Genomic DNA, 13,055 nt, shown 5'->3' with positions numbered 1-13,055 from the left:
TTTAAATTACCAATGTTGAGAAGATGAGAACTCAGAATTTTAAAAGGGAAAAAAATTTGGTGAAATAAAATATCAGTTACTTAGGGGAGTCTTTATAAACTTCAAGCACTTCTCCTTTCTCCACTCACACGCCTAAACTGACTAGCTGAGAACCACCCTTTTAGATTTTAGGCCAAAGGAATATATCACAAGGGACATCATTCTCAGGGATGTGATTCATGATGTGCACGTAGGTGTGAGAATATTATAACCCCCAGAACTTGGGGCAATGGCCACTTCTAGCACTGTTTTCAGTCACTATTACTTTCTTTCATTAACTGTAAAACAACGACAAAACAACATATGAAAGTGGAACCTGGTTTCAAAGAGAATTAACTCACTTTTTGTGAAGGAATTCTCCAGCTGCCACAGCAACAGGGCGATGTGCTGAGTATACCAAGTGGTAAACATTTTCACAGTCTTCATTGGAAAGAGCTTCTTCACTTCCACTGAAAAATTCAGACAGTAACACTGAGCCAAAAATAGTTACTGTCAGTTCTACCTTGATTAACATTTTGTAAGGTTCTTTATAAAAGCTCAAGCATGCTGACTTTATTTTCCTCTCTTTTTAGTCTGACTTTGAAAATAATATTTCTCTTTAACTATAAAAGACACTTAATTGTTATATAAAATTCAGAAAATACAGATAACACAAGAAAATAAAATGTCCACATTTCTTCCCATACACACCTATGGACAATGAGTATTAGTACCTTGGGATATATATTAGCCCAGTTTAGCTCAGTTTCTTTAAATGTGCATAAGATTTTTGTTAATAGGCACTGGTCATATATTTGCCCCTGTTTTACAGAGTTAAATTATTATTGTACTATGTAACTCTTTCCAGAACTGTCTATTTTAAATTATAGTTTATCACAATATTTACAATACTATTTAGTCTTCTTTCTATGTAAAATGGATTCACTAGTCATAACCACTCCTCTATTAACACAAATTTCCCACCTTTCTATTCATGCATTCTTAAAGTTTGAAACTTTTCTTGGTTTGCTGGAATGTATCTTTAAGTATTTTTTTCCCAAAGAGGGAACATCTATTTCCTGATTATTAACATGATTAAAAATGTCTGACAGGGTTACAGATTAATGACTAGATGACTACAGAATTCTTGGGCTATACAGGTTCTTGACAAGATGTAGGGGTATAAATTCATTCTCTGGAGATGCCTAGAGGTTAGGAGGAGATCGAGGGATCTGACAAATATAAATTAGAATGACCTTTGCAGCAGAATAAGGTAGCTGCATCATAGTATAAGGGAGAAACTTTACTTCTGAAAGAAAAAGAGCTGAATATCAAGGATGGGAGACAGAAGCATTTTTTAAAGTACACTTTTTCCCCCCTCTCAACAAGGCCTAAGTTTTAACCTCTTCACTTAATTACATGTATATCATCAACTCAATTAGCTAATACCCTCAGGATAAAGTTAAACTCATAGGAAAAAAAAATTTAACAAGATATCTCAGTAATCTAAGCTCATAAGTGAAAGGAAAGTAATCTATACCAAAAGAAGAATTAACAGATGCAGAGAAAAAGAATTTAAAGATGGTATAACAGGATGTTAAAGGTGACTTAACTTGTTTTGGGGAAGTTCTGGTAGAGAGTCCACAAGCCAAGAAAAATAAGGCCAGATCATTTCATGCAATGCTATAAGAGACTGGAGAGTTAGTTTTGGGAACCTTAGCTCATTTCTCACCAAAATAATATATAAGTAGACATTAGGAGATTGAGCAATATAATGAGTAGAAATCCATACTTCTTCCATGTTTCCTTTAGGCCAGATATGGAATACTTAAAGGGAGCCAGCCTGAATAGTTTTAAAAGACATTTTGCCCAACAAGACCACCGAAAGGGCAAGCAACTCAAACAGAGGAAACCTGAAAGTCAGGCGCTGAGTCACACAGTAAATAGCCAGAGGAGGCACTGTCCACTCTGGGGAACTTCCCATTGTCATAAATACCTAGAGTGGGGATGAGACAGGAGGGAAAGGGACGGGACACAAAATGCTAGATAATGAAGAAGGGGAGCAGCTGTTGGGATGCTAAGATAGGCTAGAACCAGCTCAAACCAAGGTGGCTTTGAGAACAGTTGGGTCACTGACCTTTAGCTAATTATACCTTCATTGAAATACTAAAAATCACTCCCTCTTACACCATGACAGTTCTGAGGAGGACCATAAAAGGTCAAAAAGTAGGCAGTGGTCCAATTCTTGGGAAATCCCCACCCTTCACCAAAATAGCAAGAATATTCCTCCCACTCAGCCTATGAAATTACTTAACCCATAAAAACCTATGACCCCATGCCCCTGGGCAGATCTCACCTTCCCAGAAGACCCTGTGCCCTGGAGCCGCTCTTGCCTTCTGAGACAGGCCTCATTCTGCCTATGGAATGCGTATCTCTCTAAATAAACTTGCTTTCCCTTTACTATGGTTCGTTCCGGAATTCCTTCCTGTGGGAAGCCAAGGACCCTCACTTGGAGGTCCATCCTAAGGACTTCTGTGGGTTCCAGGATGACATCTCCCTCTTCTGCAAAAGGGAGAGCTCTCTGAGGAATCCATAAAAGGACCAATATACCTAATGAATTATTAGGTCATCTGACACAGCTGGAGGGCCATAACTATACTTTTATATAAGACACGTTTTGCCCTTATTTCCTCCAATGAAAACATAGAAAAAAACCTTAAAAATAGACTTTTGAAACTAGCCAAACCATTTTCTAAATTCATGATGAAAGTATGATTTTTTTTAGCCAAACAAGGTCTTAGATGGTTTGAAAATACTCTTTAAGGAAGTAAACTAGCCTGAAAAGACAATACTGGAGGAGTCTATGAGAGAATTACTCTTCCTTGGAAGTAAGGGAAGAAGTACTATCAAAGCAAAGTTTACTCTTGTCTAAATGAGCAATTACTGAAACTAAATAAAAAAAAGGAAGCAAAAAAACCCAAAAAAGGGTAAAAAAGTAATCCTTAACAATAGATTTTAAACTCTAGACAATTCCGATGAAAAATACAAGTGGTTGCAATGTGGGTATTTTTTGTTCAAGGGAAAGACATTGATAAGCTTGTGAAATTTACAAGTAAACTATAACTAGGGGGCATAATAATTTAAAATAGAATTTGAAAAGGAAAAAATTCTTCATAAATGACAAGGAAGAATGTAAGAATGTAAGGATAAAGTGAATATTATCAGAAGATGTACAAATCATGAATAGAGAGGTACTGATCTATATACTCTGAAGTATACCAAGCAACAACCGAAAAGGAAAGACAAGTGAACAATAGTAGTTCAAGACTTTAACACATCCTTCTGAAAAAGTAGACAAAAATAAGCAAAGGTATAGATAATTTGAATGACACTAAATAAATTCAAAGTAATGAATATAAATAACTATATACACAACACAGATATGTATTGTTTCTAAACATACTTAGAAAATTCAGAAAATTGACCAAAGTACTCAGAACACATTCTCAAATAATACAATAAAATAGAAAGAACAGCTTTAAACAATCCGATCTAGGGAGAACAAAAATTACTACTGAATAATTTTGATTTCAACTGAAAATCATAAAGGTTTAATCAAAATACTTATCATTGATTGTCTATGAAAATATTCTATGTCCAAATTTTTAGGAGACTAGTAAAGTAGTAGTACTTAAAGGTATATTTGTTACTTTAAATACGATTGTTCAAAAACAAGAAAGAAATAGCTAAAAGAAGCTAGTTCTTTGAAAAGAACAGTAGGATGGACAAACCTCTGCCATGACTGATCAAGAGGATACAAATAAAATGAACGATGTAAATAACAAAAGAAATAATAGTTTTATGAATAAAAATATCATAAGCTATCAAATAATAAAGTTGAAAACTGTGATAAAACTGATATACTATAAAAATCATATGAAAAGCCAAAATTATTACAAGAGGAAATAAAGGTTAACTTAGATAGATAACCACTGAAGAAGTAGAAATGGTAATCAAAGACCTTTCTCTCAAAAGAAACTTAAAACTGACATGGCTTTAACAAAAGAATTCTCTCAGAATTTCAAGGAGGAATTAATCTGTCATAGCAAATTTATTTCAGAACAGAAAAAGGGTGAGAAACTACTGAAGATATTTTACAAACAGTATATATCTTGATTTCAAAGTTGGGTAAGGAACAAAAAAATGATGTCAAATTTACACACAACACAGATGTGAAAATCCTAAATAGGATATTAAATATAACATTGCATTTAAACAAAATACAATGAAAACAAATATGTCATGTTCAAACAGGATTTATTCTAGAAATGCATGGGTGTAAATCACCATTAGACAAATCTACCAATTTTATTCAGGCTCAACAATGTATGAAAGGAAAATCCCAGAAAACTGAGAATACAAAAGAACTTCTATCATATCAAAAACGTATCTCAGAAATAACTTTAGATGCCTTCCTAGAACAAGAACAAAAAAATCCACTATCAGTGATACTTCCATAGTGTTCAAAGTCCTGGCTAATGGAAGTAGACAAGAGAATGAAACAAAAGTTTTAAGGTTAGAAAAGGAGAAGACAGAACTGAAATTGTTTGCAGATCATATAATAATCTACATAGTAAATTCAATACAATCAAACCGTCAACATGGATAAAAGTTCTAATAAGCTGCACATAAAAGACCAACATAAAAATTAAATGTTTCCTTGCCCTAGGAATAACTAAGTAGAAAATATTTTTAACACTAAATACTAATCAAATAACAATAAAACAATAAAAACATACAGTATTTAAGAATTAACCTAGTAAATAATGTACAATACCTCTAGGAAAAAATTTAAACCTTATATAAAAGACCTAATGAGATCTAAATAAAGCAATACATCATTTTTATGTATAAACAATACATAATTGTAAAAAATTCCATTCTCTCCTAAATTTTTCATAAAATTAAATGCAGTTCTTTGTTTTGGCCATGCTATGCAGCCTATGGGATCTTAGGTGCCCCAACCAGGGATCGAACCCGTGCCCCCTGCAATGGAAGCATGGAGTCTTAACCACTGGACCGCCAGGGAAGTCCCTAAATGGAGTTCTAATATTTAAACTCCCAACCAAAGTTTCTGAGGAATTAGACAAAGTACTTTAAAAATTCATAAAGAAGAAAAAACAAATCCACAAGTAGCTAAGTGGATTTTTAAAAGAAAGGCAAAGAAGAAGGAACAAATCACTAAGAGGCCATATTTATAACATACAACATATACTAGAGTATAAAGCCACAATAACAAAGAATATGGTAATAGAGCAGAAAGAGGTAAAAAGAGATCAAAACAACAACAGACCCTGGCATACATGATGTTTGGTGTATGACAGATATAGCCTCACAAAGCGGGGAGGGGAGGATTTGTAATGACTTTGCTGGCACTTGCATTCTCTTACATAGATTCTTCCTAGTTTTTAGTCAAAGCTCTATAGATGAAACTAACTATTCCTATTTTAAAATCTCTATCATATTAATGACACAATTTAAATGCCTTATTTCCTTTCTCCTACTTCTATACCATTCCAAAGAAGCCTATTTGAAAAACCTATCCCTTTGAAGCCTTCTCTCTCTTTAAACAGAAGTATGTTACTTCTCTGATGCTGCATAAAAGAACCTTTATGTAAAGAAAATAGACAATATTCAAAATAAAAAACAAAGAGAAAACAGAACATTTTGTTTCAAACCTAACCTTAAAATGTGAAAGTAAAACCTAAAGTGATAAGAATATATATTAGGGTTATATATGCGAAGTACATCAATAATGCTGGGAAAAAACATTAATATATTAGCAGATTAAATTAAAATATTATACTTACTGAAGTATCAGAGTAACCAATCGAATAGCTTCCACAGCAACATCATATTCCTTATCAAGTGTCATTGATACAATGCGATCCTGAAGAAAAGTTATACATCAAACCAACCATGAACAGAAAGTAAATGGAGACAGATCTGAGGTAATGTCTTTGGGGGAGTTCATGGAAGACTAATGATAGATTAGTCTAATGATGATTAGGTTAAATGGAAAGCTTTACTATTGAAACCATATTATCATAGTCCTATGCACACACCAGGAGGTGTTATAAATGTTTATAATATAAAATTTTTTTCATCAACTGGCATTCTCTAACAGAGACAAACCTTACCTTGCAAAATTAATATAACTATAAAAAAGCTGTCTATGAAAAAAATCTTATTTTAAGCAGGTGAGCCTTCTATTGAAGGTAATGAATAAGAACTCATGTTGGTAATACCTTTTGTAAAGCAGAGATTCATCTATTTAATACAGGTTCATTTAAAGAATATGCAGTAAAGAATATGACCTAAACACTTGTTATGGTAATGTCATTTGCTAAACTAGCTAAAACGAGCATTTTTAAAGTGAAAAAGAAAATACGCTAAGCATCTTACCTTGAATCGGTTAGTGAATAGCTCCAATTTGGGGAATAATTCTCTATTGGTATACAGACTTTGTAGAGCTTTCAAACACTTCAGCCTGACTTCTCCTTGCTTCAGAAATACAAACAAAAACACAACAGAAGCAGTCAATTCTATGCCATAAAAGTTGAAAAGATTTTCAAGTCTATATGAAGACTAAAGTCATTTTCAGCTTAATCATTCAATTTACTTCATATTGTAATTCAACATAAGGTGGAACCAAGCAATTCTATTTGCACTTACATTTAATAAAAAATGCATTAAAAATCCCTTAGTTACTTGAGAGTAAGCTACACCTTTTTCAAATGTGTATCAACTCTGGTTCAACATGAAATACCTCCCACATTATACTGTGGCACTTCGAGAGAATTTCTGACCTATGATTTTAATTAAAGAAGGGTATGTTAATTTGTCCTTCCTGTAGAAAAATCTAATTTCATATTAAAGGGTCATCATTTATTCATTTCACAAATATTTACTGGATACCTTTTACTTTCCAGAAAGAGCAGTTAAGAAAACATGATAAAGGGAAGAATCTTTAAAAACAGAGGCAAAATGATAGAGTGATGTGTCCTGGGGTTGCTATTTACTAGGGAAATATAATAAAATCATTAACTTGGAGTAGAAGGTGTTGGTGATCAAAGTGCATTCCGGGTCATCTAGAAATTTAGCCAACTCTCAAATGATTAAAAAGAGAACGAAGTTTCTGTGTTCAAAAAGCAACATGCTGGGGACTTCCCTGTGGTCCAGTGGGTAAGACTCCACGTTCCCAATGCAGGGGGCCTGGGTTCGATCCTTGGTCAGGGAACTATATCCCACATGCCACAACTAAGAGTTCGCATGCTGGGACTGAGTCCACGTGCTGCAACTAAGAAGGCTCCATGCTGCAACTAGGAGTCCGCATGCCGCAACTAAGAAGCCTGCATGCCGCAACTAAGAGTCCACATGCCCCAACTAAAGATTCCCGCATGCCCCAATGAAGACCCGGGGCAGCCAAAAAAAAAAAAAAGCAACATGCTGTAACAGTAGGAGTCCAAGTTTTGGAACCAGACAAAGCTAGATTTCCAATTCTATAGCTTAGTAGCTACATGAGAGATGACAAGTATATTAATCACTCTGATACTCAGTTTTCTCATTTATAAAATATGATACTGTCTTCATAAGGTTGTTATAAAATTTGAATGCTGGTAAAAGTTTTAACAACTAGCTCTGGGGGACGGGGCCCTGAATTGTTGCACTTGCAGATTTCTGTGATGTGATTACTCCCTCCATGGCCAATTTCAAGCTACCAATGATACTGAACTCATATAAGTGAATGGATGTGCATAATCACTCTCTTGAAAGCTGATTCAAGGTAGCTCGAGCACACCACTGAATGAGATAATGCTTGCTGGTAAAGTCTCTAGCACATAGGAGGTACCTCTGGTAGATGCTGTTGAGGCCCCGCCCAGATGTCCAAATCCTAATATACAAGGCTAATCTTCCTGCTTCTTCCTGTATTGACAGCTAATGGCGCTTACCTGCATCTTTCTCTGGAGAATTGACCATGGCTGAAAAGAACCACCTGGTACAAAGATTCCTATGCTCTACCTTACCTCTCCTGTCCACACCCTTTCCCTCCTTCAGGATGAGGCTCATAGCCAGTGGGGAATGATATAGGAGGGTAAAAGAGCCCACCCTCCTTGCCTCAGGACAGTACAACCTCTGAAATTTTTCAAAATTCCTTCTGAGACGATGCTCAGACAAAATTTCTTCTGAAACCACATTTCTGTTAGTGTGTCTCCTGCTTAATCTTATATTCCTCACTTTCTTAGAGGCTTCTCAGGAGAATACAAACTTCAATGTATCACTAGCACAAAAATCTCTGACTAAGGCTGGGCTTCTAAGGAATGTGACCTGAACAGTTGGTACCAAGAGTAGTCCTAAGAAGCAGACCTCAATGATGGGATTCTGAGGTTGGATCACTTGAAGGAAGGACTACTATGAGGAAGGACTCAATTTCTGGTTGTAAGTGAAGTTAACGATAGTCTCTGACACAGAATAGCAGCCATTTGCTAATTCACTTGCGGGTGAATGGAGATGTGCACTTAGCTTGTACCACATGCCAAGCATTTGAGGGATGAGGGTAATTAATAACTATAAGAACTATGGACTAAGGACTATGGCTGTCACTGAGACGCTAAACAGAGAAAATGACAGGCTAATTAATCACCAGTTTAAATCAACAACTGGCAACATTTAATGAGATCCTTATCTCCTGCAGATAAAGAGCTGAACATATTGAAGACCAGACCCAGAACTCAATTTTAAGGGTGGCAGAATTTAAGGGACTTTGCATCCCAGGCAAGTCTACGCCAAAATCAGGGCCATATAGGAAAGAAGTGCAATTTCAAAGAATAACTGGTGGATGCAGCTGATAACCTTCAACTCCACGTTTCCCATGAACTTGTGGGTCTGCAAATAAGTTTCATGTTAGAGGGTAGCATGCCTCCTCCACCCACCCCTCCCCTCGAATATATGGAAACCTCAAGCGAAGCAAGTACCTTAAGGACAATGCTAGTAGCCCTCCTCAGGCTCTATACTAACCTTCCCTTGTAGCTCCAAGCTAAGGTCAAATTTCAGCATAGCCCAAATGGGGAAGTACTGGGTCTGCTAAAGGAGGAGAAGGATTATATGCTATAGGTGCTGCAGGAATGGGCCAACTTGAACCAGTAAGAACCAAGGGAGTGTCTGCTGAAGGTACTGGACTGGAAATGGGAGTATCAAACAGGATACGAGAGAGTTTTTGGATATAGGGCACTCTCCCTTTTCTCAGGATTTAAGGCCCATGGAAATGGCCTAACGCATTGCTGGATGACTCCTGGAAAAAGCAACGTTGCATATTAATGAAATAAGAGATCCGAGAATCGTTGTGGCAGACTGTGAAGAAAGGCATTTAAAACACAGTAAAGTATGCCATAAAGGATCTGTTGTATAAACTCAGAAGACCTACTAGTTGAGTATGTTCCTCAGGAGGGCCCAGAGAATATTGTTTACCAAGGCAATAAAGAAAAGACTGGTGATGGGGGCACAGGCATTGCTGAGAAACTCCATAACAGCTGTATTCTGTAGGCTAGAGCTGGCACTAGGAGATACTCAAACAGAATTCGGCTTCCAGTACAATGAAGATGATGAGATCACAGAACAGCAGAAAGAAAGTAGCATCAACTAACTAGTAGATGCAAGGTGGGCATAATAATTATAATGGGCAGCAATGTTGAAGAGCAGCCCATGGGGATCTATGGAGATGACTCACAAGATATGGTCTTCCTGGAGGCAAGATGTGGAAAGCCAACAAAAGTATTATGTAATATGTATCTATAATCACAAGAGATCAACAACAGATAAGCAAAAGACTAAAGATAGCTGACCCAAAGTAAAATCATAACCCCAGATGTAAGACAGCATGTAAGAAGTTTCCTTACTTGTAACTCTAAATTTAAAAACAAGGCCAGAAAAGATGAAATTACTCTATCCATTCAAGTTCACACAGCAAATTATAGGTAGAACAAAGACATCAGTCGAGTTTTATCTACACTTTGTCCAACGATGCCTCCCAATCAACTACTTCTCCTCCCAAATCTTGGTTCTTTAATGTACCAAATCTTGGTACATTACAGGGACTTAATTAAATAACTTAATAATAATGTCTAGCAATGACTTAGATGAAAAATCACTTGTATTTTTGTTAATTTCTCTATTTGGGGGCTCTACTATACTCTGAAGGTATTTCTACTACAAAACATAAATGTTTTGTTGTTTTGCTATTACACAAAATCTTATTCAGATCTGAATGCTATTTAACAGTGCCTAACCCATAGCTGCTGCTCAATAAATATTTTTTGAATGAATAACTATATAATATAAAAATAAGAAAACAAACAAAAAAGAAACACAGAAAAATAAAATAATTTGTTGAGGGAGGGAGCTGGGCATATTTGTCAGAGACACTAATCTATCAGCATTTTTGCAAAATTATTTTTGAAAAAAATGTTAAGTGCTATAAAAAGTATTGTGTAGCATAATGGCATCATTTCATAATGAGTTGTATTTTAAAGGGACAATTTTCATGCTTCTAGGAGAAAATGCTGATTGTTATTAAAATGCCTATGTATAATGTTCACACCACAATGGGAATAAATGAACCAAATTCAGGTGGCCTGTCAAGGAGCAGATTTTTTTTTTTATGTGGTGGGGTGAAGGGAGTACAGAGAAGATAGTCTTTGTTGTTATTTTTTGACAATTTAATTGAGACATATTTGACATGCAAAAAACTTCACATTTGTTTGATGCATTTGGACATATTCATACATGCATGGTACTATTATAATCAAGGCAATAAACATACTCATCACCTTCAAAAGTTTCCTTTTAACACCTCCCCCCCCCCATTTTTCATTTGGTAAGAAGAGAAGTCTTGAGAGGGACATTGTTATGTACTATTAGGAAAGAGAGTCTTGTTCATGTAGTCTTTAGACCTCCACTTGGCTCCATAAGAATAGGCCTTAGCCTTGGAACACTCCCTTACCAAGAGATACAGTAGCCAACAAAAAACACCATGGCATCGTAGAATGAAAGGGCTAGGCAGCTGGCTCTGGGGGTGGGGTGGTGGTGATGAACTGACTGATGTGCTGGCCTCCCTCTGGCCATATGGGGATAAATAGGGATATTAATAATCTCTCTGTTAACAGGGAAAAGCTGGTGCAATGCATGAGGGTGGAAATGTGAAATGGGTCCTAAAAAGTGTAGGGAAACAATAATCTGGGCTCTTGGTCACATTTGCGCTCCCATTTCACGCCCCCCAACTCTCAAGGTGTCTTAAGGGTCACAAATGATGTCTGAGAGAAGTAAAGGGGTCCCATGCAGGAAATTTTACCTGATCCAGGTGGCTTACAGGCCTCAGATAAAACCTGTTTCACTCAATGCAAAACCACCTATGGCACTGCTGAAAACAAAAGTGTTGAAATGAAGTCCTTCTTCGAAAGTGAAATATGGAAACTGAAGGACGGATATGAACAGGAGCCAGGGGAGTCTCATACAGCCTGGTTGGTGCATCTGTTTGATGAAGGGGCACTGCAGACTTTAACTATCTAGGGCTGAATAACACAGTTAGGGATGGGGCCAAGATCTCTGGGTCCCCGTTGGGGACCAGAGGCCCTATGCCCCTGTCAAGATAGAAGGGAAAAGGGGAGAGGGGAGCTAAACTTTTATGGGGCCTTTGGATACTGGTGCCCAAATGACAGGTCCCCATAGAGGCAGAATTAAAATAGTAGGTCTGGGAAGAATGTAGTTACCCATGGAAGACAAGTCCACATGTATTTGTGGATGAGATTCTTTGGACCATTTCAGGTACTGATGATCCTGGTTCCTACTATTGAATACGTAATAGGCATTAACATTTTGGCTGTGTACGGTACTGAAAACCACCATTGCCTCAAGCGGTATGTACCACAACAAGGACAAATTCAAGCTTAATGGGCCAGCTGCATTCCTAGCCTGCTCCAGAGCTGGCCAAATCATGGTGCGTTGTTCAACAAAAATACTGTATCTACGGTGGGGAAAAGGACATCGCTCTGTTAATTTGAGACAATACAAGCAGCCCAATCAGGCCAGTAAGGAAGGCCTCCAGAGTTTGGAGGTTGACAGATTACCAAAGGATAAATGTAGAAGTTTCAGCTTTTGCCCTAGCAGTTTCTGATATTATCACCATCACTGAGACAGTGCAACCCATATGGAAAACAAGTATGCTGTTGACTGATCTGGCTAATGCCTTCTACTCGATCCCTCTGAAGAATGAGGTCATGACCAATTTTTGTTCTCACTGAACAGCCTACAATATACTTTTACTGTACTCTTGCAGGGATACCTAAATTCTTCTGTAATATGCTACCAGAGGGCAGGGCTTGATCTTCAATAAGCTCAAGTACTACAGAAATTTTAGTCATCCCTTATATTAACGACACGGCTACAATGCTAATTTCATGGTGGCTACAGTGCTGCACTTAGTCACTGACAGAATGATTAGTACCAATTTGACTATAAATCCAGATAAAGTCCAGGCCCTAGGCACAGCAGGTGCAATTCCTAAGGCCCAAGATTCAAAGGTGACATTATGGCATGGTTTACTGACAGCTCTGTGAAACTAAAGGCAGATGAGGTCTGCTGGGTTGCAGCTACCATCTGAACCAGTAAATGGCCATCTTTTGACTATCAGGTGTGGGCATTCTAATAGGTCAAGCTCTGCACTGTGGTAATGGCAGTGCAGGCCACCTCTACTACCATTCCTTGATACATTTTTCACCAACAAATGGGCTGTTGCCAATGACTTAGCCATCTGGTCAGGCAAATGGCAACTAAAAGACTGGACTATTAATGGATCCCCCATATAGGGAAAAGAACTATGGCAGCAGCTTGCTCCCTGGGAAGAAAAAAACATATGTCACTTATGTAGATACTCATGTCAAAGGACCTTTTTTTTATTTTTAAATTTTTATTGACGTTAAGTT

General features: G+C 37.0%; 1 protein-coding gene across 4 annotated transcripts in view; it reads right to left on the bottom strand.

Moving 5' to 3' along the window:
* STAG1 (STAG1 cohesin complex component) overlaps positions 1-13,055 on the bottom strand; it is a 435,356-nt gene that overhangs the window by 93,437 nt on the left and 328,864 nt on the right. For all 4 annotated transcript variants that reach the window (XM_060149789.1, XM_060149788.1, XM_060149790.1 and 1 more), the window contains 3 exons: positions 6,484-6,582; positions 5,889-5,968; positions 381-488 (listed from right to left, as the gene is read on the bottom strand). In XM_060149789.1, the coding sequence (XP_060005772.1) occupies positions 381-488; positions 5,889-5,968; positions 6,484-6,582 (287 nt within the window). The remainder of the gene's footprint in view (positions 1-380; positions 489-5,888; positions 5,969-6,483; positions 6,583-13,055) is intronic.

The sequence above is a fragment of the Lagenorhynchus albirostris genome, chromosome 5, assembly GCF_949774975.1.
Source record: "Lagenorhynchus albirostris chromosome 5, mLagAlb1.1, whole genome shotgun sequence".
Taxonomy (NCBI): Eukaryota; Metazoa; Chordata; class Mammalia; order Artiodactyla; family Delphinidae; genus Lagenorhynchus; species Lagenorhynchus albirostris.
This window is presented reverse-complemented; position numbering and strand designations above follow the sequence as displayed.